This window comes from Tyto alba, unplaced genomic scaffold, assembly GCF_018691265.1.
Source record: "Tyto alba isolate M040663 unplaced genomic scaffold, T.alba_DEE_v4.0 Super-Scaffold_28, whole genome shotgun sequence".
Lineage (NCBI taxonomy): Eukaryota > Metazoa > Chordata > Aves > Strigiformes > Tytonidae > Tyto > Tyto alba.
In genome coordinates this window covers 5,273,608-5,299,603 of record NW_024881302.1, presented here as the reverse complement: position 1 = coordinate 5,299,603, position 25,996 = coordinate 5,273,608, and the positions used below count along the sequence as shown (strand labels likewise).

Here is a 25,996-nt window from a genome sequence, read left to right as displayed (position 1 = left end):
CTAATTCAAAATCTGTTAGTGGTTTCAGGTAATATAATTTAACACATTTTGATTGGCAATAACGTTGAAAAACACATGAATCTTGCGATTTTCTGAGGTGCTTTTTTCTAAACTCTTTTTTCTATCAAAATTCTTCATTTACCCTGAGACTTCTCCTGCTGTGATAATCATTTCTATCCAAGATTACTCTTCTGGTTTCTATTCAAGAAATAATAAAAAGCTTTGAGTGGATTTAATCCTCACAGAGGAGAGGGGAAAAAAAAAAAAGCCAATAGGACTGTTCACTGCCTGCCACAGAAGACAATGCTGAAATTCTCATATGTATAAACAGTAAACACGGACAAAAGCTTGTCTGAGTGGTTACTTATCTAAATAAGTACCAAGGGCTAACATTATCAAGGTTTTGTGAATTCTGCCTCTAAAGGTAAAGTTTAGTTATGAATATAACAGTGTAAGCCTTAACTACTGAATCATGTTGTCTCATTTTATGATGGCCATTTTGAGAAGAAATAAGCTAAATATTGGTGGCTTATACTATGCTCACTTAAAAGCTTACAGAACCATTTTCTCTTTGTATTTCAGATGATGTTGCACCATACTTCAAGACTGAACCAGGCTTGCCCCAGATACACTTGGAAGGAAATCGACTCGTACTTACGTGCCTTGCTGAAGGCAGCTGGCCCTTGGAATTTAAGTGGTTACACAATGACAGTGAAATAACTGCCTACTCCAGTGAATATAAGTAAATAAAAGCTATATAATAACTTTCTCCAATTATAATTGCAAAAAACCCCCAAATAAACACACACCCCCCAAAATCCCCAATACCTCAGAACAGCTTTGTAGGTACTGATACACTGACAATGTTTTTTATTATGAAAGAAGCCTGGTTTTTGTAAACAAGTAAGATCTCTGTGAGAGAATCTCCTTTGCTAAAAATGGTATTTCACACTTCAAAACAAGGGTTCTAACATAAAATTGTAAAGTACCAAAAATGCTTTTTGCAGAAGACGTAGCCTTTCAGGTATTTGTAATAACAGCAGGTGTATTCCTTAGCTAAATGTTACATATGATGTGCTACTCATCCTTGAACAAAGCTAAGCTCAGTGGGACTCTTCTTTTCAATAAGATCTGGAAGAATGTGGTCTATCTTAAACTGCATATGAAACTTTTGGTTTCACTTTTAACAATGCACAAATTAATCTTATAGGTTATAAAACTCTTCTTCTATGATTATGCAATTTGCTCCCAGGACCTCACTGAATCCCTCCCTGTTCCCCAGGACAAACCATCAAGCAAGACTAAACCCATACTGTGGCTAATCAGAGCTACGTTTTTGCTGATAGGCAGCAAATGGCTGGCCAAATATCAAAGTGTAAAAGAGCCAAGTTTTGTCTGCTTTTCTTTAATGGGAGCATTAACTGGGTCTCCCCTATGCAACTGGCAATTTCTATAACCTTATCGAAATCTAGTATTTATGCAACTTGTTGTTTTCAGATGTTGTTGAAATTAACCAGTGGATTCAGAAGTTATGGGGGGTGGGTATGTGACAGACAGAGCTCTTGTATAACATTTCTATCTTTAGCAAACCAAGTTAAATACTGCACTTATGTAATTACATTGCTTAAGTTAGGGAAAAGCTGTGCTTCATCACTACAGACAGAAATTACAATATAGATTAGTATAAAAATGCAGGTAAAGGTATAAAGTTCTCTACTGTTACAGAAGGTAGTCTATAATTACTTTTCTTAAAGATTTTCTAAATTGTAACCTAACATTAGTTCTATTTTTGATATTTACATTTACAGAGCAGTAGGGAAAAATGTCCCTTAAATAACATTTTAAAACTTGTTTTGGATATTTAGCAACTGTTTCCAACCAAACATATAGTTCTTTTTTAATTACTAGACCACTTAGTCCTGAGTAATTGCATCTATTAATGGTTGCTGTTTTCAAGCCTTGAGATATGCTGATCCCTCAATATGAGCCATACACACATATAGAAGAGATTTGTGAATACTTATTAGCAAATAAAAAAATCTATAATAGCACAATTAATCACAGAATGTTTGATCATCACTTTGTGTAAATGCCACTTGTTTTGATCAAAACCAGCAGAGTCTGTTGTAGCTTCTTGGTAGAAGGAGCTGACAACAGTTCTTAACGGTGTAAGAGGCTGAGAAAGTAAGACAAAGAAATGGTGTGGGACGACAAAACACATGAACATGGAATCAACCAAAAGCAGAGGTTAGAACTCAAGCTGTGTAGATGTGCTAGTCACTGAGATACTTACATCTCGTGATGCTGAGAGAAACCTGAATAAGAATGTGTGACATTTTGAATGCCCTGGTATTTCTTAAGTAAGTGCACATCCTAACACAAAATTATAATTTTACTGTGTATTGCAGTAGAAGTTAGAGTCAGCTTATTGGAACTCCTTTCCCAAGCTGTATGTATACATATCTGTATACAGTACCTTGTTTCTTATCATTGGACTTAATTTAGTCTAGTGAATGTCAGGTCATGATACAAGCTATAATTATTAATTTTGCATTTTTTTATATTGTTCTTGTTTCTATTTCTAATTAAAACATCTGCTGCAGAGGTGATTAAGAAGATAGGAAACTACAGGTTTATAATAATAACAGTGATAGAAAATACTAATTTAGAAGTTGCAGCCCTGCTACTACTGCTGTTCCACAGTCAGAGATAAGCCAAGCAGGATTTTGATTCTATAGAAATGCAAAGCTTTAAGCTTCCAGAAGGGATTATATGGCATAGGTGCATTGGGATGAATGAAAGCAAGGGAAAGATATGCATAGACATAAAAACTCCAGTTGCAAAATTTAGACTTTGACCCCATAATAGTTTGCTCTGCGGTTCTCTTGGGTAAATACTCTGTTTAAATGCACGAATCTTTCCTGTATAAGTGACTTCTGCTGCAATTCGAATCATCAGTCAAAGATTTTTGGTAATTGATATTACTTCGTGTGTCTCAGTTAAAGTAATGTCTATATTGTAACAGGCTGAAAATATTCAAAGCTTGTTATAACACACCAAGTGAGTAAAGAACTAATTGGAGTCTTTGCATTTTGACATTGGTGACCCTGAATGAACAGCTTTTCTTTGTATAATGATGCTGATTATGTGCACAGCCTGGCCTTTATAGTGACTGAGCATACATTAGTTTGTATTAAGAATTTATAAAACAACCTTATAAATTCTTTATGATCCGAGGTATATGTAAAAAACCAAATCAATATTGCTGACTGTGGTAGCGATTTTTGTTATGTCTATAAGTTAAGAGTCTTTGAAGTTCAGGCAGTAACTTTTTTGTTTCTTCTTTTTCCTTTGTTTTCCTTTGAAATAAGTTCTGGACCAGGTGTGTCTTCCATATTTGCTTTTGTGCCCTGAAGATATTAATTTATTTGAATTTAAGAAACTAAGGTTATATCTAAGCAGCAGTACACTTTCCTCGCCAACTTCAAAGTATTTGATTATTATATTTGTGTTTTAAACATTGGATACATTTTAATTTTATTCTGTATAAAAAGTTAGAGAAGTTGATGCATAAGTCCCTTGTTAAAAAGTTTGAATAGATAATAAGTTACATGATTATCTAATGAAATACACTTGGTTTTAATTCTGTCTTCACAATTACATCTATTAAAAACCTGTAGCCTCTAGGTTCACTTTTAACTGTTAGAGCATTTAAAATTAAAATGAAGGTGTATATTTGAAATTAGGAATGAAATGTATTAGCTAGCATTTCTCCTTAGGTGTTTGATACCACTTCATCCTTAAACTCATAGCAATCCTGGTTGATGGAGCATGTTATACTCTGGAAGACTTCCCTTGAAGCTTTCTTTTATGCCTGTTGATATACATCTTTCTATGGAAGCTTTCTAAACAGACAGTTTCTGGTTGGCTGTACCATTAAAAAGAGAGAAACTGTCTGGTCTGACTTTCTAAAGTACTTACAAGGATCCCCAGAAACCTTAAGTAGCCTCCTGGCATCTAGACAATGAGAAGATGTTCTAGAGTGTAGACAAAATTAAAGAAAAATTATGTCTTGTCACTGTAAAAAATTGTATTAACCTTTGATATAAATTAATTCTATGGAAAAAAAGCCTTATTTTGAATTTAGAAAGCACTATTTGTATCCCTTCTTGCATATCAGAAAAAAAGTAGAATGGTGAAAACAGCACAAAACCCAGTTATTTGTCTGTTAGGTCAATAGAAAAGTATATTTAAAAGATACAGTCAGACATATGCAGTGCATAAAGACTGTTTAAATTTGTAAACACAGAAGTAGAAATTCCATGAATATTTATCTCTTGCCCAGGTTTGTAATTTTCAAGTTAATCTCAAATAATGTAATCATATGCTATATCTCTTTTGTTATTTAATTCTAATTTTGTTTGCCTTATCTACACATTGTTACCCAGCAGGTCCACTGAGAAGCCAGAGCTTAGTAGCTTTCGGATGTCTTGGAATTTCCATGATAGATGGGATTTTCACTTTAAACTTGGAATAGATTTTATTTTCTTCAGGCAAAATATTAAGAATATTTCCTACTGAAACATTAATAAGTCATAAAAGAAAACCAAAGTATGATATTTCTGATCTAATTAATTTGGTTTTTTCCTAGTGGCAGAAAAACTAACTCTGCATTACTGTCCTAGTACGGATGAATACCAAAGAAAGAAGCCTTTAATTTTGGTTCTATTTAATAGACAAGCAGAGGAATAAATGTTAGCCAAGTATGATACTAAATCCTTATGGGAGGAAGAAAAGCTTGTTAAACTATAAATTATTTGGAAAAATGAACTGAAAAATGAATTGTCAATATTTGTCAGAATCTTCAATTTTTTTTTTTGTAATGATGTTGTTTGTGTGGTTTTTGTTTGGGCTTTTTTTTTTTTTTGTAATGATGTTTTGCAACAATCATCTGCCTGGCAGAGAAGGAAATTATTCTGTAAGGAACTTGAGAAGCCTTATGTCCTATTGATTTCTATCCTATGCCTTGTATTTTCACCTATTTTCTCACTCTATTTCCTACAGCATACTCATCAGGTAGAGGCAACATGGCTAATTCAGAGTTATATAGTCACTGACCAGCAAGTATCTGTGTGCTGATTGTCAGGTTTCCTACTCCCAAACAGAGCACTGTTTTGAGTCTTCCTTATCTTGCCAGTACAAATTGTCATAATCACTGGAGAAAATTTGCTGGTTGCTCCAAAGGAGGTCACAAGGAGTCAGCTTAGGCACACAGGCAGACATGCAGCACAATTACCTACAGCTCGTATGCTTAGAAAACCAAGGCCTCCTAGGAATCAGAGTAGATTGCTAAAATTTGTCTGTGGTGGTGGGCTCTGTTTTAAGTCACTGTATTTGACTGTCTGACCTATTTGCTATAGTGCATTTGATTGTAATTATAATGCAGTGATTATAGTCTTCATTTATCACTTAAACTAGATTTCTTCTACATCCTTTGTTTTTATGCTGTCTGATCCTACTCAGATATTAAGCTCTGTATGTGGGTGTGTATCGTATATGTATGAGAAGAGATGCTTTCTTTTAGTGGAATTAAATTTTGAAGATTAAAATTCAGCAGTTATATTTTTCCTTATCTTTTCATAAAGACTTTCATTAATCCTACCATAATATCTCCAGAAGGTGACCGGGGGAATATGAGCTTTGATTAATGTTTGTTTAATGCAGGATTATCTATATTATTCATGTGTTTTATTCACATTAAAACTGTGCCTATCAGCTCATTTTCATGTTGAGTAATCAGATACAGCTGAATGAGGCAGGTGAGCATTAGTGGACTAAGTGAGTTTTTAAGCATAGTGAAGGGCAGAACAAATACAACATATATTGCACTGTGTCTTTTCCAGTATTCTGGAGTTACAGTGGTCACACAGTGTAATAACCATCCTTTTTTCATTGGAAAGCTTTGATATTTCTTGTAAGTCTTCCTAATGCCTACATTTAGATTGCAGTCTTCTTGTGCCACCTCTGAACAAATTACCAGGCATCTTTGCCTTATGAATGAGGGTAGATAAAACTAAGGAAAACATTTAAGTCTATATTTCAAGAGAATATGTGGAGAACTAATTAGTATTTATCAAATATACATCTTAAGACTGAAAGATATTTTATGCATTTCAAGTATTTTTTTTTCTTCTGTACAGTACAGACATTGTAGCCAAAGACCAGAGATTATATGAGAGTTCTGTTTGTAAGAAAAAATACAATAAGTATTTGAGACAATATGTAAAATACTAGAGGATAAATAAGAAACGCCACATAAAGTATTATTGATCTGCCTTTAAGAAGCAGTGCACTACAATTCTGCTTTTTGTCTTATAGGTACACCATCCCAGCTTTGCAGAGGTCTGATGCTGGCTTTTATCAGTGTGTCGTACGGAACAGGATGGGGGCGTTGCTGCAAAGAAGATCTGAAGTCCAAGTGGCATGTATGTTTGAATGGAAGTTATTCTGTGATTCACTAGCTAACAGATTCTTTTTCTGACTAAAAACCCAACATACCAATCACATTTGCTAGTCAGAGAAGTTATTAGATATCATATTTAATAAGTTGTAAAATTATTGTGTCACAAAAAGTTTCACACTTACTCAAGTTATCTCCTGGGAAACAGTTCAAAGTGGTGCAACATTAAGTCTTTAGAGCAACCTTTGAGCTGTTCAAAGCCATCAAAACAAGATCGTTTGGAGATAGCTGTAGCATGAGAAAACTATTATATCTTTCCCTGAATACACAGGGATCAAGAAAAGCCGTAGAGCACAAAACAAACAATCAATCAAAACAACAACAAAAATATGTGCCCAGAGGACAGTAGAGGGTATCTGAAAGAAAACTGTATGGTAGAGATAGCTTCACGAAGATTTCAGATCATAATCCTTACAATACAAAATGAGCAGTTGTTTCACAATTAAAATCTTGCTAATGAAACTTTAAAAGTCTGTTCTCAACACCTTTCTGAACCAAACCCTCCAATATTTGTACCACTTTAGTTTGGACTATGCAGGATTTTTGGGTTAACCTCTGATCTGGTAGCTAAGATCCATTTGGAAATGTTCGGTCGATATTCTCAGGAGTACTAGTTAACATGACCTAAAAAATGATTGCATACTCTAATTTTCTTTTTTCCAGTTAACATATAGGAATATAATCCAAATATCTTGTTTGGAAACAATAATAAATTTAGGAATTGTTTTTTTTTTCCAAAGTAAAAACATATTTTTTTTTTTTAGATAGAGATTTGTATACTGCATGTGAGAAATCTGATACATGAATCAAATTTTTCTTCCTGAGGGTCAATAACTAGAAATTCAGTAGTAGTAAATGTCACTTGATAAGTGGAATTCAGATAAATTGAATTATTTATTAGAGACCAAATTCCAAGAAATTGATTCAAGTTAATTACTATGTCATGAGGGAAGTTACATGGAACTTCCTGCATTTTAAAATGAAAACAGTTGCAAATGATACTATGTAAGTTTTGGTATCATGTTCACCAGTTTACTGTATTGCAGTAAACTATGTTACTATATCTGTAATGTCAGTAGTACCAGTAACGTGATGTTTGATCTCTCAGTGGTATTGTTTCAGAGATGCTGGGAGCTGATGTAAAAACAAACTGCTGCTAGAATGGAGTTTTCCTTCCCTGCCATCTACCAACCCTTCTGCCCCTGCTATATACACCTCCTAGTGACCTTATGCTCGCTCTGACTTGTGTCTGATGCTTGCAAGTACTTTTCTAAATATTATTCTTCTGTTTTAGTGAATTATATCAGGTCACAGATCATCTAGTGAAAGCTGGTGCAGGTGAGCACAACTATGAGCAGGGTGGGGGACCTCCAACAAGGTTAGATGGGGAAGAGGGAGCAGGGGCAGGTGGGGTGAGATGCTTCTCGTTCTGCAGCAGTGAGCCATTAGATTAGCCTAGATGCTTCTGGAGTTACATCTACAGGTGTGGTTTCAGGGGACAAAGGCTTTGGTAGCAGTACCAGAGAAAAATGAACCCATTTTCTCCTCCATCCCACTGATCGTTCCCACTTTTGTATTGCAATGTAGCACACTATCCCTTTAGGCTCAGCAGGAAAACTTGTTTGTGCAGCTGTGGTCTGGGAAACTTCTCCAAAATTTCAAAAAGGCAACAATTATTTTGTAGGGTTTGTTAAAATAGTTCTTTTTCCCCTGTCTGATTCCCTACACAGCTGTACAGGCAGTTGTACTGGCACATTGGAGGGAGCAATTCTTGAGGAAGTACTTGTGGGAACAATAGTGAGAAAGAGACACAGGAATACTTTACCTTGATACTGCTACTAAAGAATTTTTTCTCCTGAAAAGACAGCTTTATTCCCCTCTGAATGAGGAAAAGATTTGCAGTGAAGTGTTTTGTTTCTCCAGGCTTTTTTGTGTGTGCGTTTGGTAGTTCTTGAGAGAGAAAGAAGTGTAATTGTTTACCTTTCTTTGGTTTTAATTTTTTTCCCCATTTCATTTATAGATCTGAATTACAGAACAAGGCTAAAAAGCTCTATCTTAAGACTTCTCTGTCTGAATTAAGCAATCTGTCTGTCTGTCTGTCTATCTATCTATCTATTTTAACTGGTAAAGACATTGAGACAAAGCAGAGCAGACCTTGTATGACTTGGGAGACCTTTGGTCTTGAACATATAGTAATATATATGGCTTCTATAGTGAAACTTGTCAGTCAGACTTGCACTTTATTCCTACAGATTAAAGTGTTCTACAGGTTTTAAATATCCTCTTTCTACTCTACCCAAGGTAGCTAGTGATACCATGTGATTGTTTTCCATATTTTAATGTTCTCAGTCTAAATTAATTGATTTAAGCTGTGTGGATATAATGAAGTACCTGATATTTTACTACTTGTTTTTTCTTGAAAACCTATGGGAAAGCAACATTCCAAGGGGTTACTAAAGTCATCCAGTCATCAAGAGTTACAGGGGACTGTATGTTACAAGTTTAACTCAGCAGGGTTCACAGGAAATGAACTATTTTGGCCACTGAATAGAGGATACTTCCCAATACACTTAAACTCAAGATCTCTAGTGAAAAATTGAAAGGCACAATTATAATGTGCACTGAGAAAGATCTGAGGTATTTTCCATGTCCTAGATCTCTGAAGTAGCAGGGAACTTGTTAAATAATTTAAAAAATGTTCTCAACACATGCTAACATATTACTTAACTGAATGGGAACAGATATTTGTGAGAAAACTGCTGAGTAAATCTTAATTACAGTATGGGCTTAAAAACTCTTGGATTGTGAAGACTAAAATAATGATATGACAGTGAAGTTAATTAGATCCACCTACGCAGTTTGAAACTTCTTTTCAAGTAGATGATCTGATTACAGTTGTAAGAAATATGGAGCAACAGAGGAAGTACAATGCTGATTATGTCTGCATAAATAACTTGAAAATCATAGAGATGATTAAAGCTTCTTTAAAATACCATGTGTTTTTAATTTCTGCTCTTGTTCTGTCTCTTCTCATCTGCCATTCACAGACCTGGTAGTAGTCTTCTATGTTTCCATGTCCTTTGCATCCCTCTCTGCAGCAGAGAACTTGTAAAGAATCCTGTGGTTCTTTTAAAAGAAAAAAAAAAAAAAAAAAAAAGGGGATTTCAGTGGCAGAGACCAGAATAGTTCTGTGTGTGTGTGTCAGCTTCTTGGTTTAAAGCTCATTAAAATGCATAGAAGTTCTTTGGAGGGTGAATAAGTAGGAGCCTACAGCCCTGTTTATTTTAATGGATAAGAATGTGATACAAAATGCCATAAAATAGCAGAATTTTTTAGGTTGGAGAAGACCTTTAAGATGGAGTCCAGCCATTAACCCAGCACTGCAAAGCCCACCACTAAACCATGTCCCTAAGCACCATGTCTACACATCTTTTAAATACTTCCAGGGATGGTGACTCAACCACTTCCCTGGGCAGCCTGTTCCAATGCTTGACAACCCTTTTGGTGAAGAAATTTTTCCTAATATCCAATCTAAACCTCTCCGATGCAACTTGAGGCTGTTTCCTCTCATCTCACTTGCTACTTGGGAGAAGAAACCAACGACCCCCACGTCGTTACAACCTCCTTCCAGGTAGTTGTAGAGAGTGATGAGGGCTCCCCACAGCCTCCTTTTTTCCAGGCTAAATGCTCCCAGTTCCCTCAGCCGCTCCTCCCAAGACTTGTGCTCCAGACCCTTCACCAGCTCCGTTGCCCTTCTCTGGACACGCTCCAGCACCTCAACTTCTGTCTTGTAGCGAGGGGCCCCAGACTGAGCACGGTGTTTGAGGTGCAGCCTCCCCAGTGCCCAGTACAGGGGGACAATCACTGCCCTAGTCCTGCTGGCCACGCTATTTCTGATATGAGCCAGGATGCTATTGACCTTCAACAAGAAGAAAAATTCACTGAATTTTTACAAGAACTCCATAGATACGTGAACTTGTCTATGAAATAAAACCTTCAGAGACAGAGGTTCTGCAATTGTAGTTTTCTTACTTCCATTAAAAATTTTGTTAAAAGCTGCTCTTTCATGCTACTGGGGCCTTTGTAAATGTCAAAAATCTAGATGCGCTATTTGAATTTTAGTGTAGTGCCAGAAGAACAAGTAGCTAACAGCATGACTATAGCCTTGTTATTTTGATATCAATTTTGGTACAGTGGCTTACTTGCATAGATCTGACTATACATTGGTTTGACTACAAGTGATACAGCTGCCCATCTATTTGTGTAGCTATAGATAAAAGGCAAAAAGAAAGAAAATTGGTGACCAAAAAATTGATGAAGTTATATACGCCATTTGCATTCCTTTGCATTGCAGAGGAATTTCTTTTATATTGTACAAGGTTTTATTTTAAAAAACCCCAAACCTCCATTAAAATGTCACATTCAGTTAAAAACAATTATTGCAAAAGAACACTGAGGCCATGCAGTACTGCTGACTGATGCATTTCTTGTGTGCACTAGCAGCACTTGGATTTGCCCTATGCCTTATGTTCATCCAAACCTGTATTAATCAAAACTGTCTCATGATCTTTAGTGTCATATTGACTAATTATTGCAATGCCAATGACTGTTGTAAAACACAATTATTTCTCTGTCCACTGAAAAGAAATGAGGAGAGAGACAATACATTCCAGGACTCTTAATATGTTTTTTTCTTTGCAGACATGGGAAATTTCATGGACACAAATCAGAGAAAAACAGTGACTCAAGGAGAAGCTGCAGTTCTAAACTTCCTACACATACTCAGCTATCCAAGACCACAAGTGACATGGTTTAGAAATGGGCACAAGATTATACCAAGCAGCAGAATGTAAGTCAATTCAAAGCTTGAAATACCCCCACCCTAAAGTATGATCTATTTTATTTGATAATGCAACTTACATTTTAAGTATACTAATTAAGATTTAAAGAGAATAAAGTAGCCTTGTTCATACTAAGTTTGAGATAAATGACTATTTTAAGACCACCTCTGAACTTCCTAAGCAGTTTGACAAAATAATTCATGTGGTTTTAATGGTCTTGGTGCAGCATAAGGGACTAGATATGCAGAATGTCTGCACTTCCTTCACGCTATTCATTTTCATGATACATTTTGGAAAAGTAAATGCTCATCTCTCATTTACGTTTACTTGAGTGGACTAACTTAATGGATACTGAGATTTTTCTTCTTTAATATACGAATCTGATTTTTTTTTTTTAGATGGAGTTATGCTTAATACTATTTTCCTCAAGATAAAATTCTAAATATTATTTATTTTTTTCTTTATTTTTTTAGCCTACAATGACAGTTTTATTTCTTTTTGACTAATGAGCAGCTCATCCACTAATGACACAGTACTTGCACTTTGATTAGTTATTATCTCAAGGTGTGCTCATTTATCCTTTCCTGAAACAGTCGTGAAGCCATCCTGTGTTTTTACCTGCACAGTTTTATTTAAAGACTGAAGGGGTTAGCTTTAACGCTAAAAAAGGTAGATAAAATCTTTTTTTACTGGCCTAATTTATTCATAAACTGTTGAAATGCCAAGAATGTTTGTCACTATTTTTAGCTGTGTATTATATTTTTGTGTGTTCAAAGGGATATATGTGCTAGCTACTGATGGTAATGGGATATTGCTAAGCTCCAGAAGGGGTAGTGAGTCTTTAGAGTTTATATTAGAAAGGGAGAACTCTTCTTGGATTTTAATTTTATTAATCTGTAATGTATATTTTACTGCTGCTTATGTGCATTTTTTAAACCTGAAAGCTAGTATTACAGCCTCTTTGAAACTGTTAAAATTAGTATGGCAGAGATGTGAAGAAACTATGTAATAATTTATGAATAATTTAATAGTAATTTGATGGGAAACAGCTGGAAGATGAAACAATGGGTTTCTGGGCAATCTCTTGAAGAGAGCTAAGTGACAAATCCTGAGTTATTAACCATTAAGCATCTAGTTCCTCCACTCCTGCCACATTACAAATATTCTTTTGTCAATGCTAAGAATACACAAATCAAAAGTTTGCAGGTGGTGAAAAAGCCTTGTTATCCAGGTATCAGACAGTTTCTTGGGAACTATTACGGGGGAACAGAATAGTGACCTAGGCAAGCATGCAGTGCATGAAAATGAGATTTGTGTGCATTCTCTTGCAGTTTGGGAAAATTACAAGTAGAGATATGTGTGTCACACATTTATTACTATAAAATCCTAATTTTCATATGCTATGCTTTACTCTTACTCCTACTATGTTGGGATTGTTAGGGTAAAATCACTTGTAAATCATAGCACTGTGATAATGCTTACAAATGGGAAAACTGTAAAACTCTGTTCTATAGTAGAGGTGGAATATACCTAAGGGTTTCCATGTATATTTTATTTCCCTGAAATTTTGTCTGAAAGGAATTTGAGGACATCTGTCTGGCCTGTTTAGGAATTTCTGATACTTTTGCAGTAGAAGGAAGTGTGAACCTCCTTGGAAGTTTGATATATGTCATATAGTAAGCCTGTTAAATTCAGGAAGTGTCAGATTTATGGTACACATACCAATCATCAGTGCACTCCATGTGCAGTAGGTTTGCTGCTCCCTCAAAGTATTGGAAAAGCCATATAGCATCCACTCACATATTGCTGTCTGTGAAATTCTGGAAGTAAATATGGCAGCCATATAAATAAAGGAAACCTGAGACATGGAGAGGTTGCATATAAAACCGTGAGAAATGTAAAAATATCTTAGAGGAACTCTGTTTCTCACCTGTGGAGCAAGTTGTGCATTTAATGTGTTTTCTGTACAGAAAGAGGTGTATCAATTTAACTGAGCAGTTTAGCAGGTGAACCAGTTAGACTGGTGCATCAATCTAACTGGTTCAGCTTCTAAACTGATCAGTTAAATTGGTACAACCACCTTATATGGGATGCTCTTTAAACTGATTAAAAGTACCTTATATTGCTAAATCAATATAAAGCTTTTTTAATCCTCTTAAACAAGCTTACAATGATTTGGCAACATCAATCAGCTAGTGTGTCAGCTATAATGGTTTCTTAGAGTGCCATCGCTGCAGTGTATGCAGGCTGAGGAAATAAGCAGTGCTAAAAGTGAGGACAGTAGTGGTAGTTATGATACAATTCATTCAAATAGTTGGTCAAGTTAACTCTTAGTCATGCGAAAGCCTTAATGTACAAGTACCTAACAGTGCACTGTTTTTATGCCATAATAATGATCCTGATGCTTATTTACACAGAGCTACTGTCACCACTAGAATTAATCTATTTCACTGATGTGCAAACAGAGAGTGTGCTGAGTGGTCCTTATGCAAGAAATATGAAAGGTCAAAAGTAAGGACTAGTTCTGAAAAAAAGTAATTCTTAAGATATTTCAAGGAATGTTATTTAATTGGCCCAGCAGTAGGGTTTACCTATCAAGTTTAAGGTAGTAAATGCTGATGTCTTTCTCCTTCACTGTTTACCAGTATTTAGGACATTTATGGTGAGGGATTCTGACAGCTATTCAGCGTTCCAAAAGTAGTGTATTTCTAGGGAGTCAACATAACAGAATTGATGAATTGTCAAAAAATTCTGGTATCGCTGCATGTATAATTTTAAAGATACTTTACAATATGTCAAATAAGACTCTTATTTGTTCTTTGTGTTTTCTGATGATTATTTTCTACACGTTAATACAATTGCCAGTTCTAACAGATCATAGAATAGTTTGGGTTGGAGGGGACCTTAAAGATCATGCAGTCCCACCCCCTGCCCCAGGCAGGGCCCCCTTCCCCCAGCCCAGGGTGCTCCCAGCCCCGTCCAACCTGGCCTTGAACCCTTCCAGGGAGGGGGCACCCACAGCTGCTCTGGGCACCCTGGGCCAGCGCCTCACCGCCCGCACAAGGAAGAATTTCTTCCTTATATCTAATCTAAATCTGACCTCTTTCAGTTTAAAACAGTTACACCTCATCCTATCCCTACACCGCCTGATCCAGAGTCCCTCCCCACCTTTCCTGTCCCCCCTTTAAGCCCTGGGAGGCCGCTCGAAGGTCTCCCCAGAGCCTTCTCTTCTCCAGGCTGAACCCCCCCAACTCTCTCAGCCCGGCCCCCCAGGGGAGCTGCTCCAGCCCCCCCAGCATCTCCGTGGCCTCCTCTGGACCTGCTTGAGCAGGTCTGTGTCCTTCTTGTACTGAGGACTCCAGAGCTGGATGCAGCACTCCAGGTGGGATCTCACCAGAGCAGATATTCTGGAATTCTGATGACCAGGTGCAAGAAGCCTGTAATTTCCTGTTTCTCTTACTGATCATTAGTCTGAAAAGTGTCAATTTAGGCTGGGGAAAAAAAAGAAAAGATTCAGTGTATAGCTTAGGTTTCACCTTTTTTTAGTCAGAATGGTAATCCTACCCTGTAAGTAAACATAGCTGTGATATTTTCCGGGAGAAAGTTTTCTTTGACACTTAGGCAATTTTTTTCAAACTACATATTCTGTTATAATTTAACTGGTAGTGTAACTCATGGTAAAATTTTTCAGCAAGCAACTATGTATTAGTTCCCATTTTAGTGGTGTTGGTGCCATAATATTTTGTTAAGGTTCCCTGGATAAAAACGAGTAGTTTGACAAGTTCCTCCTAAATGAGTAGGCATGTGAAGTCAACAAATCCTTGTATAACATATGAATGTGAAGCACATGACCTGCATATAGTCATGGGGTTGTTACAGTTTATCACATTAGGCAACTAACAGATCTGCAGCAGAGCTGGTGGGACATGATAGTGTGTATTTAAAAATTTAAGTCCTAAAATTTTCTCCCCCCTCCAGATAAGCACAGTGTGCATGTATATTCATTTTGGCTTTTGTGTATTATCTGCCACCATAGCCTTAGCCTGACTCTTTAAAGGTGTGTTTTGAGATCATCAGGAGGAAGCTGTGTACATGCTAGAAAAGTATGAAATCAGAGGGAAGAACCAAAAGATCAAAACCAAGAGAAAATGGGCAAGGAGAGGAATTAGGCTTTGGGATTTTTTTATTATTATTTTACATGAAAATTTCCCAAGAATCTTTAGAAAAGACTTCATGTTACACCTAGGCAGATTAATGTTTTCCAAATATACCAGTAGACTAATGTGGAATTACAGCTGCACTGTTATCCAGGGTCTTTGAGTGATAGGATGATTTTGCCTATTTCCCCTCACATCTTACAGAAAACAATAGTCTCTCTAAAGGTAACTGCATCAAAAGAAATTGCTACTCTGAGATGTCAAGTCTTCAGCTTGCCTTGCCTGGGTGTACTTCATCAGACTGAAAAGCAGAGTGCATTTAACTTTCTTTACACAAGGCGAGTACAGTACTTTGGAGGGGTACAAAGGACAGTAGCACCATCAAGGTCTACAATTGCCTTTCAGTTGTGGTATTGAGGAATTAAATTCTTAGTACTATTAGAGGATTTTTTTTTATCATTTTCTAAGTGAAGAACTTTTTCACTGAAAAGGTTTACTCTAGCCATCAATTCATTTATTGTTGGTTTCCTCTTTAGGAAGACATTATTACTGTCTTCATTAACTTTCTTACAGTGGAACTATATTTTTTTCCCCTAGTAAGGTGCAGCTAGATGAATATTAACTCATGTCTTTTGTTACGTCTGACACAAAAGAGGAAAGTTCATTTTTGACATAGAAAGGCACTTCTGGGGTGTCCCTTTCAGCTGGGTGGACATTTTGTCACTTAGTGAACTGTTAATGAACCAAAACACTTTACAAATGCACTTCGTCCCACTAGACAGGGAAGATGAATTGCGTTGCCTTTAGGTATACGTGAGTTTAATATCTATTTTTTGCAGTAAGAACAATTCATTATGCGTTTGGATATGTGTGGTCATTACCAACTCTTACAGAGAATAAATGTGTTGATATATTGTGGAATGAAAACTGTCAAAAATGACTGGCTGTGGTTTTGAACACTCATAATACTTTGCAAATAAGCAAAGCTGGTGCAGATATACTAGCCATTTGTTAAGGTACAATTGTAAATTTATTAATGACATTCTCAAAAAAAAGTAGCTGTACCTAAGTAGGCTTTAAAACATCTAGGAATAATACATCAGATATTGGGCTGATATTAGCATTAGATTAGGTTTTGCCTTGATGACAGCAATGTGCCATGTATATGTTTTTCACTTTAAAACAAACACCACTTAATTTTCATATGAGCAGTTCTAGTGCCAGCAATGCAGTTCTCTACAAATGCTAGCCTGTCATACAACTTACGTTAGTTGCACATAATTACTTTTCACATACACTGGATAATACTTTAATTAAAATTACGATGATTAGCATTAGTGAACAATAAATTCAGAGACTGTCAAGTCTGCAGCGTATTAGCTAAGCAGTACTTTTTTTAAAAAAAAAAGTTTGCAGATCTCTTAAGTCTACTAACATTATGAAGTGGGGTGAAACCTCTCAGCAGTAAGAGATGTGACAAAAGCGTACAAGCTGGTTTTATCTGTCCATACCTTTTACAGGCTCCACATTAATTTTAAAGTCAGCACCTGAAAAAGAATCATTTGTAAAATTAAATTATTTCTTTAAACTGAAATTCATTAGCACCCTGTTATTAATTTGTTTAACCAAATTTCTGCACTGAGTAATTTCAATTTGAAGGAACAAGCAGCATTAGGAATCATCTTACATAAAATTTTACTGTTATTCCCAAGGTCCATATGCATATGAAAGACTGTAGGGAAATCTCCTATCATCTCTTCAAGTACTCAGTTTGAGTAGTTGTGGATGCTGTCAGTGGACTGTTTTGAGTATTATTGTCTACTGTGTTCAGTAGAGGAAAACATTAACACCTCAGGGTAAGCAAATCCCAGGATTATTTTCTAAAGCTGCTTGACTTGTCTAGATTCAACCTCAACTGTTTTTCTCTCTGCTCATAATTTGTTTGCCACAGGTTTTAAACATATGTTTCAAAAATTAATTTATTCAGACCTCTTAACTGTTAAGGTGAATCTCATGCTTTGGTTAGATGAAGGGAGAAGAAGACTGACTTGTACTTGGTGACCATGTATGTGCTGAACACAGGGTGTGTAGGAGCAACACAGCCCATCATAGGGTGGAAGAGGGACAGTAGAAAAAAAATTGCTGCCAAGGAACATGCCTATTAGCAAGGCTCATCTGGAAGTGGATTCCTCCCAAGAGAGACACACCGACTGATGAGATGCAAGGCACATTTTGGGATTTGACCAATATGTTTCATTACAAATTTGGACCACAAACCACAGAGGGTTTTTAATATATATTTTTTTTCATAAGCCAGGGGAAGTTGCTGCCATTATGCCAGCACTGTAAAATCCATATTTTTTGCTGGAAAAAGAGTGGCTGCTTGGAACTAATATTGTGTTTTAATGGGCCTCAGCTGCTCACAGTATCTTTCAGCACTATCTTCAACAGCTGTAAATTTCAATAAAACTTTAAAGATCACTGTCTAAGAGGAAAATCTGACTGTTGGATATTGTTTTGCCTAAGATGATCACATTTAAAGAACAAAATCATTTTATGTGCCACTATGTTTATTAATCATAGATTTGGAATTTGTAAAACAAAGGGAATGGAAGTGTCACTAGCAGGAAACCTTTTTGCTCTAACTATGATTTAGTTACCACAGCTTGCAGTAAAAATTGATTTATGAGTTTGCTGCTTTCTGGGGACAAATGTACTTTGAGAGGGAAAACATGGACTATGAAAAAAAGTGTTAATAGCGTTACTCTTTGAAAATGAACTGTACACTGTTTTTTAAAGATCATATCCAATTTAGAGGTGGGTAAATATGAAGACACATTGTCATTGTATGTCAGGGCTCACTTCTTGTATCTGCTGCATTTCTTAAACAGAACTAATTATGTTATTAGGGACAAACCACGAATACAATCCTGTAACAACTAATGTGCTTTTGTGGAAAAACATTTTTCTGTCCATCTTTGAACTATTCTGTCTACAAACAGAAATATTTTAATATGCAGCCAAGATAAGACTATTTAAAAGTGTTATAGTCATTTTTAAGAACAAATATGAAAAAGAAAACTATTGCTTTATGCTTAAAAAGTGGCAATTGTTCACAAATCCTTGGGAATAATTTATCTCCTATGACCCCTTCCATATCTCTGTTTTTATGGCAATAGATGCAAAATGACTGCGACTTATCAAATATAACAGAAGGTAATGCCTTATGTTTACCAATTAACTTTATCAAAACTAACTGAAGTAAAATGTATCTGTCAGTGCTTCTGGCAGTATACTACAAGGATTATTAATTTCCTTTCTATGCAGAAATGGACAAATGCTGTCTTTCTTCATAAGTCTAGTGGATTTTTATATGAGGTACAAAGGTGTTAAGGCATATAAGTTTGTAATTTTATAATACAGATTTATGTAGAATAATTTTAAAAGCCTATCATTTTGGCAGATTTACTTTCATATTGAAACTGTTGTGTGATTCAGGAAGAAAAGAAAACCCACAGAACTTTGTACTCTGGGGATGTATTGTGGCTTTTGTGGTTGATTTGCATCAAGTCTACTTTGTTAACAGTATTCAACTTGAATTTGAAGAATTTGGTACATGGAAGCAAATGTGAAGCAGACTTTACATTAATTAATGCTGCAGAGAAAGGAGGAAGCTGGCAGCCCGCCTATGGCTTATCTCTGATCCTTAGTTGTGAGTGGAATCTTTAACTGTTTTGTGTTTGGCCTTCATCTAACAGATTCCAAATGAATTTAAATAATTTGTAAATGCCCTGTCTGAGGTTTCATGGGTCTATCTGATCTGTATGAGATGGGTGATTTTTGTCTCTGGTGAAATTTTGTAAAGGTATCCTGCAATTAGAAGTGAGAAAAAACAGTCAAACTCAGCCAATATTAATATGAAATCTATTTGTCTGCTGCATGTTAACACTACCTTTTATTTCTTAATATATGCCTGTGGCTATTTTTATATTACACAGATCTGTTGTTTTACATGTCAGGACCAATTCTAGACATAGTCAAACAAGGCATCTGTTTATTGGGGTGACCACAGTCACCATTTCCTTGCTCAGCTGTATTCTCTTTGCTTTTCCCTCTAAACTCCTGTCACTAGGGTGGCGAAAAAGTAGAATAGACCAGCCTACTTTTCATCATAGCAATGGCAAGGAGAGAGGATAAGAAAGGGAAATGCTGGAGAAAGTCTATGACTATCCTTTCCTTCCACCTGCCTGACACATGCTGTCTGCACAGAAATGAAGAAAACTGTGTTTGGGTCAAGACGAGTGCATGTGTGAAGTCTGTGGATATGGGGAGAGAGATGGATTGTGTTGTTCAACCCTGATGGAGGAAAGACAGAGAGAAGGTGTCATGGCCTGGGGAGATGGTCACAAATCCTAGGAGAAGGAGAGGGTGGATGAGGTGGACTTGGGAAGACTGCTCTGGGAGTGGTAGTCTTCAGCTTTCACTCACATGGCAGAGGGAGCACCAGTGTCCTGAGAGCATGGCCCATGCTCATGTCACCATCTTATTGTGAAGCCCCATAGGAACAAAACTCCCCAAAAGGTCAGAGAAGCCCCCACTCCTGTTCCACGAGCTGCCTCACTCTTCTGTAATTTCTTCGCTGAAAATCTTACTGAACCTCTCAAACCAAACTCCCACCAAATCTCCCCATATTGCCACTGACCCCTCCCAGACATACATCCCCTCTGGACCTACTCTCTGGTCACTGTAAAACTGAATGTTTCCAACATCTTGTCTTTCTTTGTAGTGGTTTATTTGTAGGATTGGAACCAAATTAACTACTAAATCTATAGCTCAAAAATCAGGAGATGAAATATCTAGCAATTTCTAGCTCATATGTTCCTGGCTACTTGAATTCTCAAAACAGAGGTATAAAGGAGACCTTATGTAGGAAAAGCAGTTGAAAGCAGTGAAGCTAAGATTTCTACAAAAACATTTTATATATTTTTCTCCAAAACCTCAAAGGCTGTTCACTTGTAAAATAAAGTTTTTCTAGATTTCGCTCGATGATTTTTCAAGAAACTGCATTTACTGTTGTTATTCAGCAACCAATATGATTTGTAAGAATTTTAACAACTCTGTTGCTGTTTGCCAGCTGCCATGTGTTCTTCTCCTACTCCCAGCATAATACCTCTTCACTGGAAGAAGAGTGCAATACTTTCATAATAATCACTAGTTCAAATCACTGATTATTTTAAAACATCAAATCTCTTTTTTGGCAATCCCATCATCTGTTTCCATGGGAACTGAAACCGGCCTCAACAGCAACAAGAAGCAGAGTTTATTGGGATACTTATAAATTTCAATGTCTGTTGTTAGACAGCTGCATTTTCTGTTTATCCAACAAATATTGCAGCAACAACCCCATCACACACTTCTAAAATTCTATGTACATTTCATTCTAATTTATTTATATTTTTACTCATATTTTTCACAATTTAGCAGAAATGTTATGATCAAGGAGAGAAAAGATGTCAATAATCTCCAACATACGACGTCAATATTGGATGTTTCCATCAAATGTTCTTACCATTCTCTTAATTAGGACTATGATAAAATGTCCTGCCTTGAGGGGGCAAAAGATAGGTGGAGGCTCCCACTTTTAAGGGTGTCAGGTACAGTATTGCCCCTTAGTAATTTTATCCCAGAGTTTCTGCTCTCCAGAGTCTTTAATTCCTCCATACCTTTTGCCCTAGAACAACCATTTTCCCAAATTTGCAGCTCATCTTCCTGCTCTAGAGTTCAAATTCTCCTAATTCTTACTATTGCAGAGCTCCATGAAACTTCTTTGTCTGTAATTCCTGCCTCTCAACTATTCCTGTCATGAGTAGCCGGGTTCTCAGGCTGTTCCCAGCTCAGACATAGCCCCTCCTCCTCACCCCTCCACTTAGACACCTTGTTACCTTTCCATTAGTATCTCCCATCAAAGCTCTTGCCTTATGTCTCCCAAACATTTTTCCTCTTCTTTGCCCAAATCTTGTACCAACTTTTCTCTGCCCTCTCTGCCACCTTCTCCGCAGGACCCCCTAACTCAGGGGTCTAGCACTTGAGGATCAATTCCTGTCCTGACACTGTTGCTGCTCCCCGTCCCATTCCTCTGCTGCTGGCCCCATCCTCTGTCCTCTCGTTGGTGAGTGTGGCCACATGTGCCCATCCTGCTCCCTGCATAATGAAAGCATTTCCTTAGATTCTGGAAGAGAAGCAGAAATCTGGATTGAGTCTGCAGTGACTGTACATCAGCACAGACAGCGGTCTGGGGGGAAGAAAAGGAGGCAAATCCAAGAAAAATGGTAGCCATATAAACACCACCATTTATAAAACCCATTTACCAAATTTGTAAGTAGTAGTAGTAGTGTGGATTTAAATATGCTGTTCCACTGTAGATTTGTATGGAGTAGTTGAGTATCAAAGAGAATAACTGGGCAACTGATTGAATGTAGTATTAATATGCATATCTAGCGAGCTTTTTTTCTTTTCTTCCGACATGTTTCAGAATGAAAGCCATTACTTGTGTAGCTTGTCATTATTTTGGTTCAGAAGTGAGGCAGCCATTTAAGACGAATCTCGAATCCTGAAAAGCTGTTCTGTTACAAGACCTTTTACCAAACAATCCTATCACCTCCTATCTTCTAATACTATTTTTGTTAACACAGCTGGAAGTTGGCTCACAAAGAAGTATTTTGGGACAAAGATCATATGTACTAATAAACATGCTGAAATGAAATTGTGGATGATTTGTCTTGCAAAATAAGAGAGACGAAATTGTTAGATGCTCCATCTAGTGTTGAGGTGCAAGGGGAGAAAGGCTGATTTCCCCAGGCTCTCAAATTATCTCCAAAGAGTTTCTGCTAACATGGAACATCTCATAAAACTACTGTAGGAACCAGGAAAACCATTCCTTTGCCAGCTACTAATACACTGGATTCTACTTGGTCAAGTTTAGATAAATTAACTGTCAGTTAGTAAAATTACACAGTTCCTTGGTTTGATAGATGGTGCCAAAATAGAAGTACTCCACTGTTCATTTTGTTGCAAGTCTGGCTAGTCGTTATATCTTTGATTGTATCCCTCATAGCAAACTCTTTCTGTCCCAAATCTAAAGTATGCAGAGGTTAGTGGAAGTGCCTTGAAAATTATGAGTTCTTGCTTCTCTATGTAGTTTGTGCTTTCACATGAACTGATCTTAGAACATATAATTCACTGTTGCAATACTTACCACAAAACCCACTTTCTAAACTAAGTATCAGCCGTTGCATCTTTGTGTCAGCTTGTTTATGAATAATTTGTTCACATTTAGTGTAATTATGAACAAATCTGGCTATATTTTCAAAGACGTGGGTTTGTCTGCGTACACACATGTAGTTTAAAACATGCTGCAATGAGGGGGCTGATAAATACCTGAGAAGTATGCTAAGGGTTTGTAGCAAGAGAGTGTGAACCAAAAATACTGTGCAACCACTTTGCTGGGTCCTAGATCTTGTATTGACTGGACCCAACTGTGGTTTCAACAGCATTATCTGAAGGGTAAATTAATATATTTTTAAGAACCTTTTAGCAGAAGTAGGGAAAATACCTTGAAGACATATTGTAAATAGGCCTTTATTGTCTGTTGATGATTTAAAAATTCCAATACAAGAAAAAAACTGTCAATGATAATTTAATAAAAACAAGGAGTTAGCAAAATTTTCTTATTTCAGTGAAATAAAAGTGGTGGTTTAATATTTTAATGCCTGATAGCTTCTAATCCATAGCTGTCAGTGTTAATTTCACTAAATAAAAAGCTTTGTGGTGCTGAAGGTTCACTAATCAAGATTCAAAAAGGTACAATTTCACTTGTCATCCTCTTGTCTCTTTGGGAAGCCACTTTTATTCAGGAAACAATTCCAGAATGGAAAAAAATACCAAGCATGAAGTGGAAAAACTAGAGTGTAAAATATACCTTGCTTTCTCTCATGAAACCTACAGAGGTAATACAGTATGAATAAAGCATCCGAATGTCATTCCTGATGTTTTTAATTATTTAAACAAAATTATTTCATTGGTAGGAAAATTTCTGATTGAGGAACACTTTTTAGAATTCTCTTTTTCTCACTGGGAGATAGCAATGAATTATGGGGTCTCTGAGACTGCTGTCATCTACTCTGAAGCCTGCTGCACCCAGTGGGATATTCACTTAATTTTTTCTAATACATTCTGTTACTGGTAGGTGTGAATTTTAATAATTTCTATAGTAAAATATGCATGTTCATCCAATGCAGTACTTTTTTGTTGTTTTGATAGGTTTATATTAGATAGGACAGACAGATTGTTTTACACCAAAAACAAAGATGACACATTGTATTTGCTGCACTTTGGTTTATATATAGCTTGTGTAATATAAAGAGCATATGCATGATCTAAAATGTGGTCAAACAGTATGACAACAGATCTAAGCTACCCAGCTAGATGCCAGATGATTTGCTAATAATTTAATTTTTTTAATTCCCTAATACTTCATTTATGCCTCTGAAATAACATAATAAAACCTTTCTTTGTATAACATCAAAGTAGTTTCGAAACGGTTGTGTTTTGTGCTCACATGCAGACCTTAAAAAAAAAAAAAAGTCCATGGGGTCTTTACTCACATGCAAATGCTGGATATCTTCTTTTATTAAATTGCAAAAGGGATTTACCAGAATTATGAGAAGGACTCTGAGCTTGTGCTTTATAAATGCTAATATAAAATCTAATATTTTATTAAGTTTTTTAAATTTACATTTTTAAGTACAGTGTGTTGGGTGAGCTTTGAAGGTGCACCTTCTCACTTTGACATTTACTTTCTCTTTCAACAGTTCCCTACTCCTTTAATATAGTCACACTCAAGACGCATTTTGTACTTTAATCCTTTAAATATTATAGATTATTTTACCCTCTGATATGCTAGCCATAAAGTGAAGGGGAAGGTATGCAGAGTCTAGGGTATGTTTGGGTGAGGAAATAACAATCTTTAGAGCAGAAAAGTATTGTCTCCCCAACCCATGTTGTGACCCACGATAGCAACAGGGTGCTCCTTTGCATAGTCCTGGGTAAGGAAAGAACCCAGGTCTTCTGAGTCAGTCTCAGTTCTGTGGTATCACTGGCATTTTAGTTTAAGTGAATGTAGTGATAAGATTCAGTGGTAATATAACTAAAAAGAATAAAAATGGAAGTCTTTCTAGAATAGCTCAAAATAGAACAGACCAGAAGAGATTTAGTTACCTACTAATTTATATCAGAATTGTTCTAAGCCATTTCAGTATGTGAATGGTTTACGTTATTCTTTCCAAAACCCCATAGTGTTTTACATTAGCTAACGCTTGCTTTTCCTTTCAACCTTCCTTATTCAGTTGTCATCAGTAGATAAATAGTGCTTTGTACTTTGCAATTTTGCCATATCACAATTTAATCATCCAACAGCAGCCAATTATAGAAACATCAAGATTGTTCAGAATTAACTCTGCCAAGCTCTGAATTAACCATTTGCACATAATGTTTTTTACTTTAGTCAAAATTTGAATCCATCTTATTATTTTGCATCTTATTCCATGATAATGTAGTTTTCTTAATACCAGCTTTTTAGAGTTTTCAGAAGTTCTAATGTAGTAATGTATAATTCTCTTTCACACACTCCTTTGTTGATACAACTTAGCAAAATTAATAAAGGTATAGTATAAATTCCTTTCATTTTTAATCATTGTGAAAACAATTCAGATTCTCAGGGAAATTTTTGTGGTATTCTTGGGAGACTTGGGCACTTAATGAGTCCTTGATTCATTTTGCTAACTGCACTACAAGCATGATCCCTGCATAGTGTTTTATTGGAAGAGTGCTAAATGATGTAATTCTCTTTAAGCATGTGATGAATGTACTGCATCTATTTACATAAATATTTATAGGATCTGATCTCTGAAGATTTAAAAAGCATATTTTAGTTAGCATTGTTTAATTGAATAAACAAGTTTTGCAAGAAAACTTAATTCCTGTATACAACAGTTCTTTGGAAAAGTTGCAAAGCAGTAAAGAAAAGCAAAACACATTTTAAAGGCATGTATGACACAAACATTTGACTGTACTGTTAATGGTATGTTATAAACTTAGAGGGCCTTTTACATTTTACAAATCTCTCAACTTCCCTTCAAAATTCCAAGATGAAAATAATTGTTACAAATATCAACTGCTTAAAACCGAAATTAGATTTATACTTTAATAAAATTCAGATCACTGCTTGTACATTAAGAAATTTTATCTCTACAATGACTTTTGTATGGAGTGGTCAAAGATTTGAGAGACTGGAACCACATATCTATGTTTTCTAGGTAACATTTCTAGCTAAATATTGTAATGAACAAACTATTTTCCTACTCAGAATACTGAGCAGGAGTGAACTGTATCACTTGAAATCTCTACTTTAATTTCCTTTA

The 25,996-nt window shown here is 36.1% G+C and overlaps 1 protein-coding gene across 3 annotated transcripts in view; it reads left to right on the top strand.

Moving 5' to 3' along the window:
- The window catches only part of SDK1 (sidekick cell adhesion molecule 1), a 422,401-nt gene that overhangs the window by 124,634 nt on the left and 271,771 nt on the right, over positions 1 to 25,996 (top strand). For all 3 annotated transcript variants that reach the window (XM_033000330.2, XM_033000329.2, XM_033000328.2), the window contains exons 2-4: positions 583 to 742; positions 6,379 to 6,485; positions 11,222 to 11,369. In XM_033000330.2, coding sequence (XP_032856221.1) covers positions 583 to 742; positions 6,379 to 6,485; positions 11,222 to 11,369 — 415 coding nt within the window. The remainder of the gene's footprint in view (positions 1 to 582; positions 743 to 6,378; positions 6,486 to 11,221; positions 11,370 to 25,996) is intronic.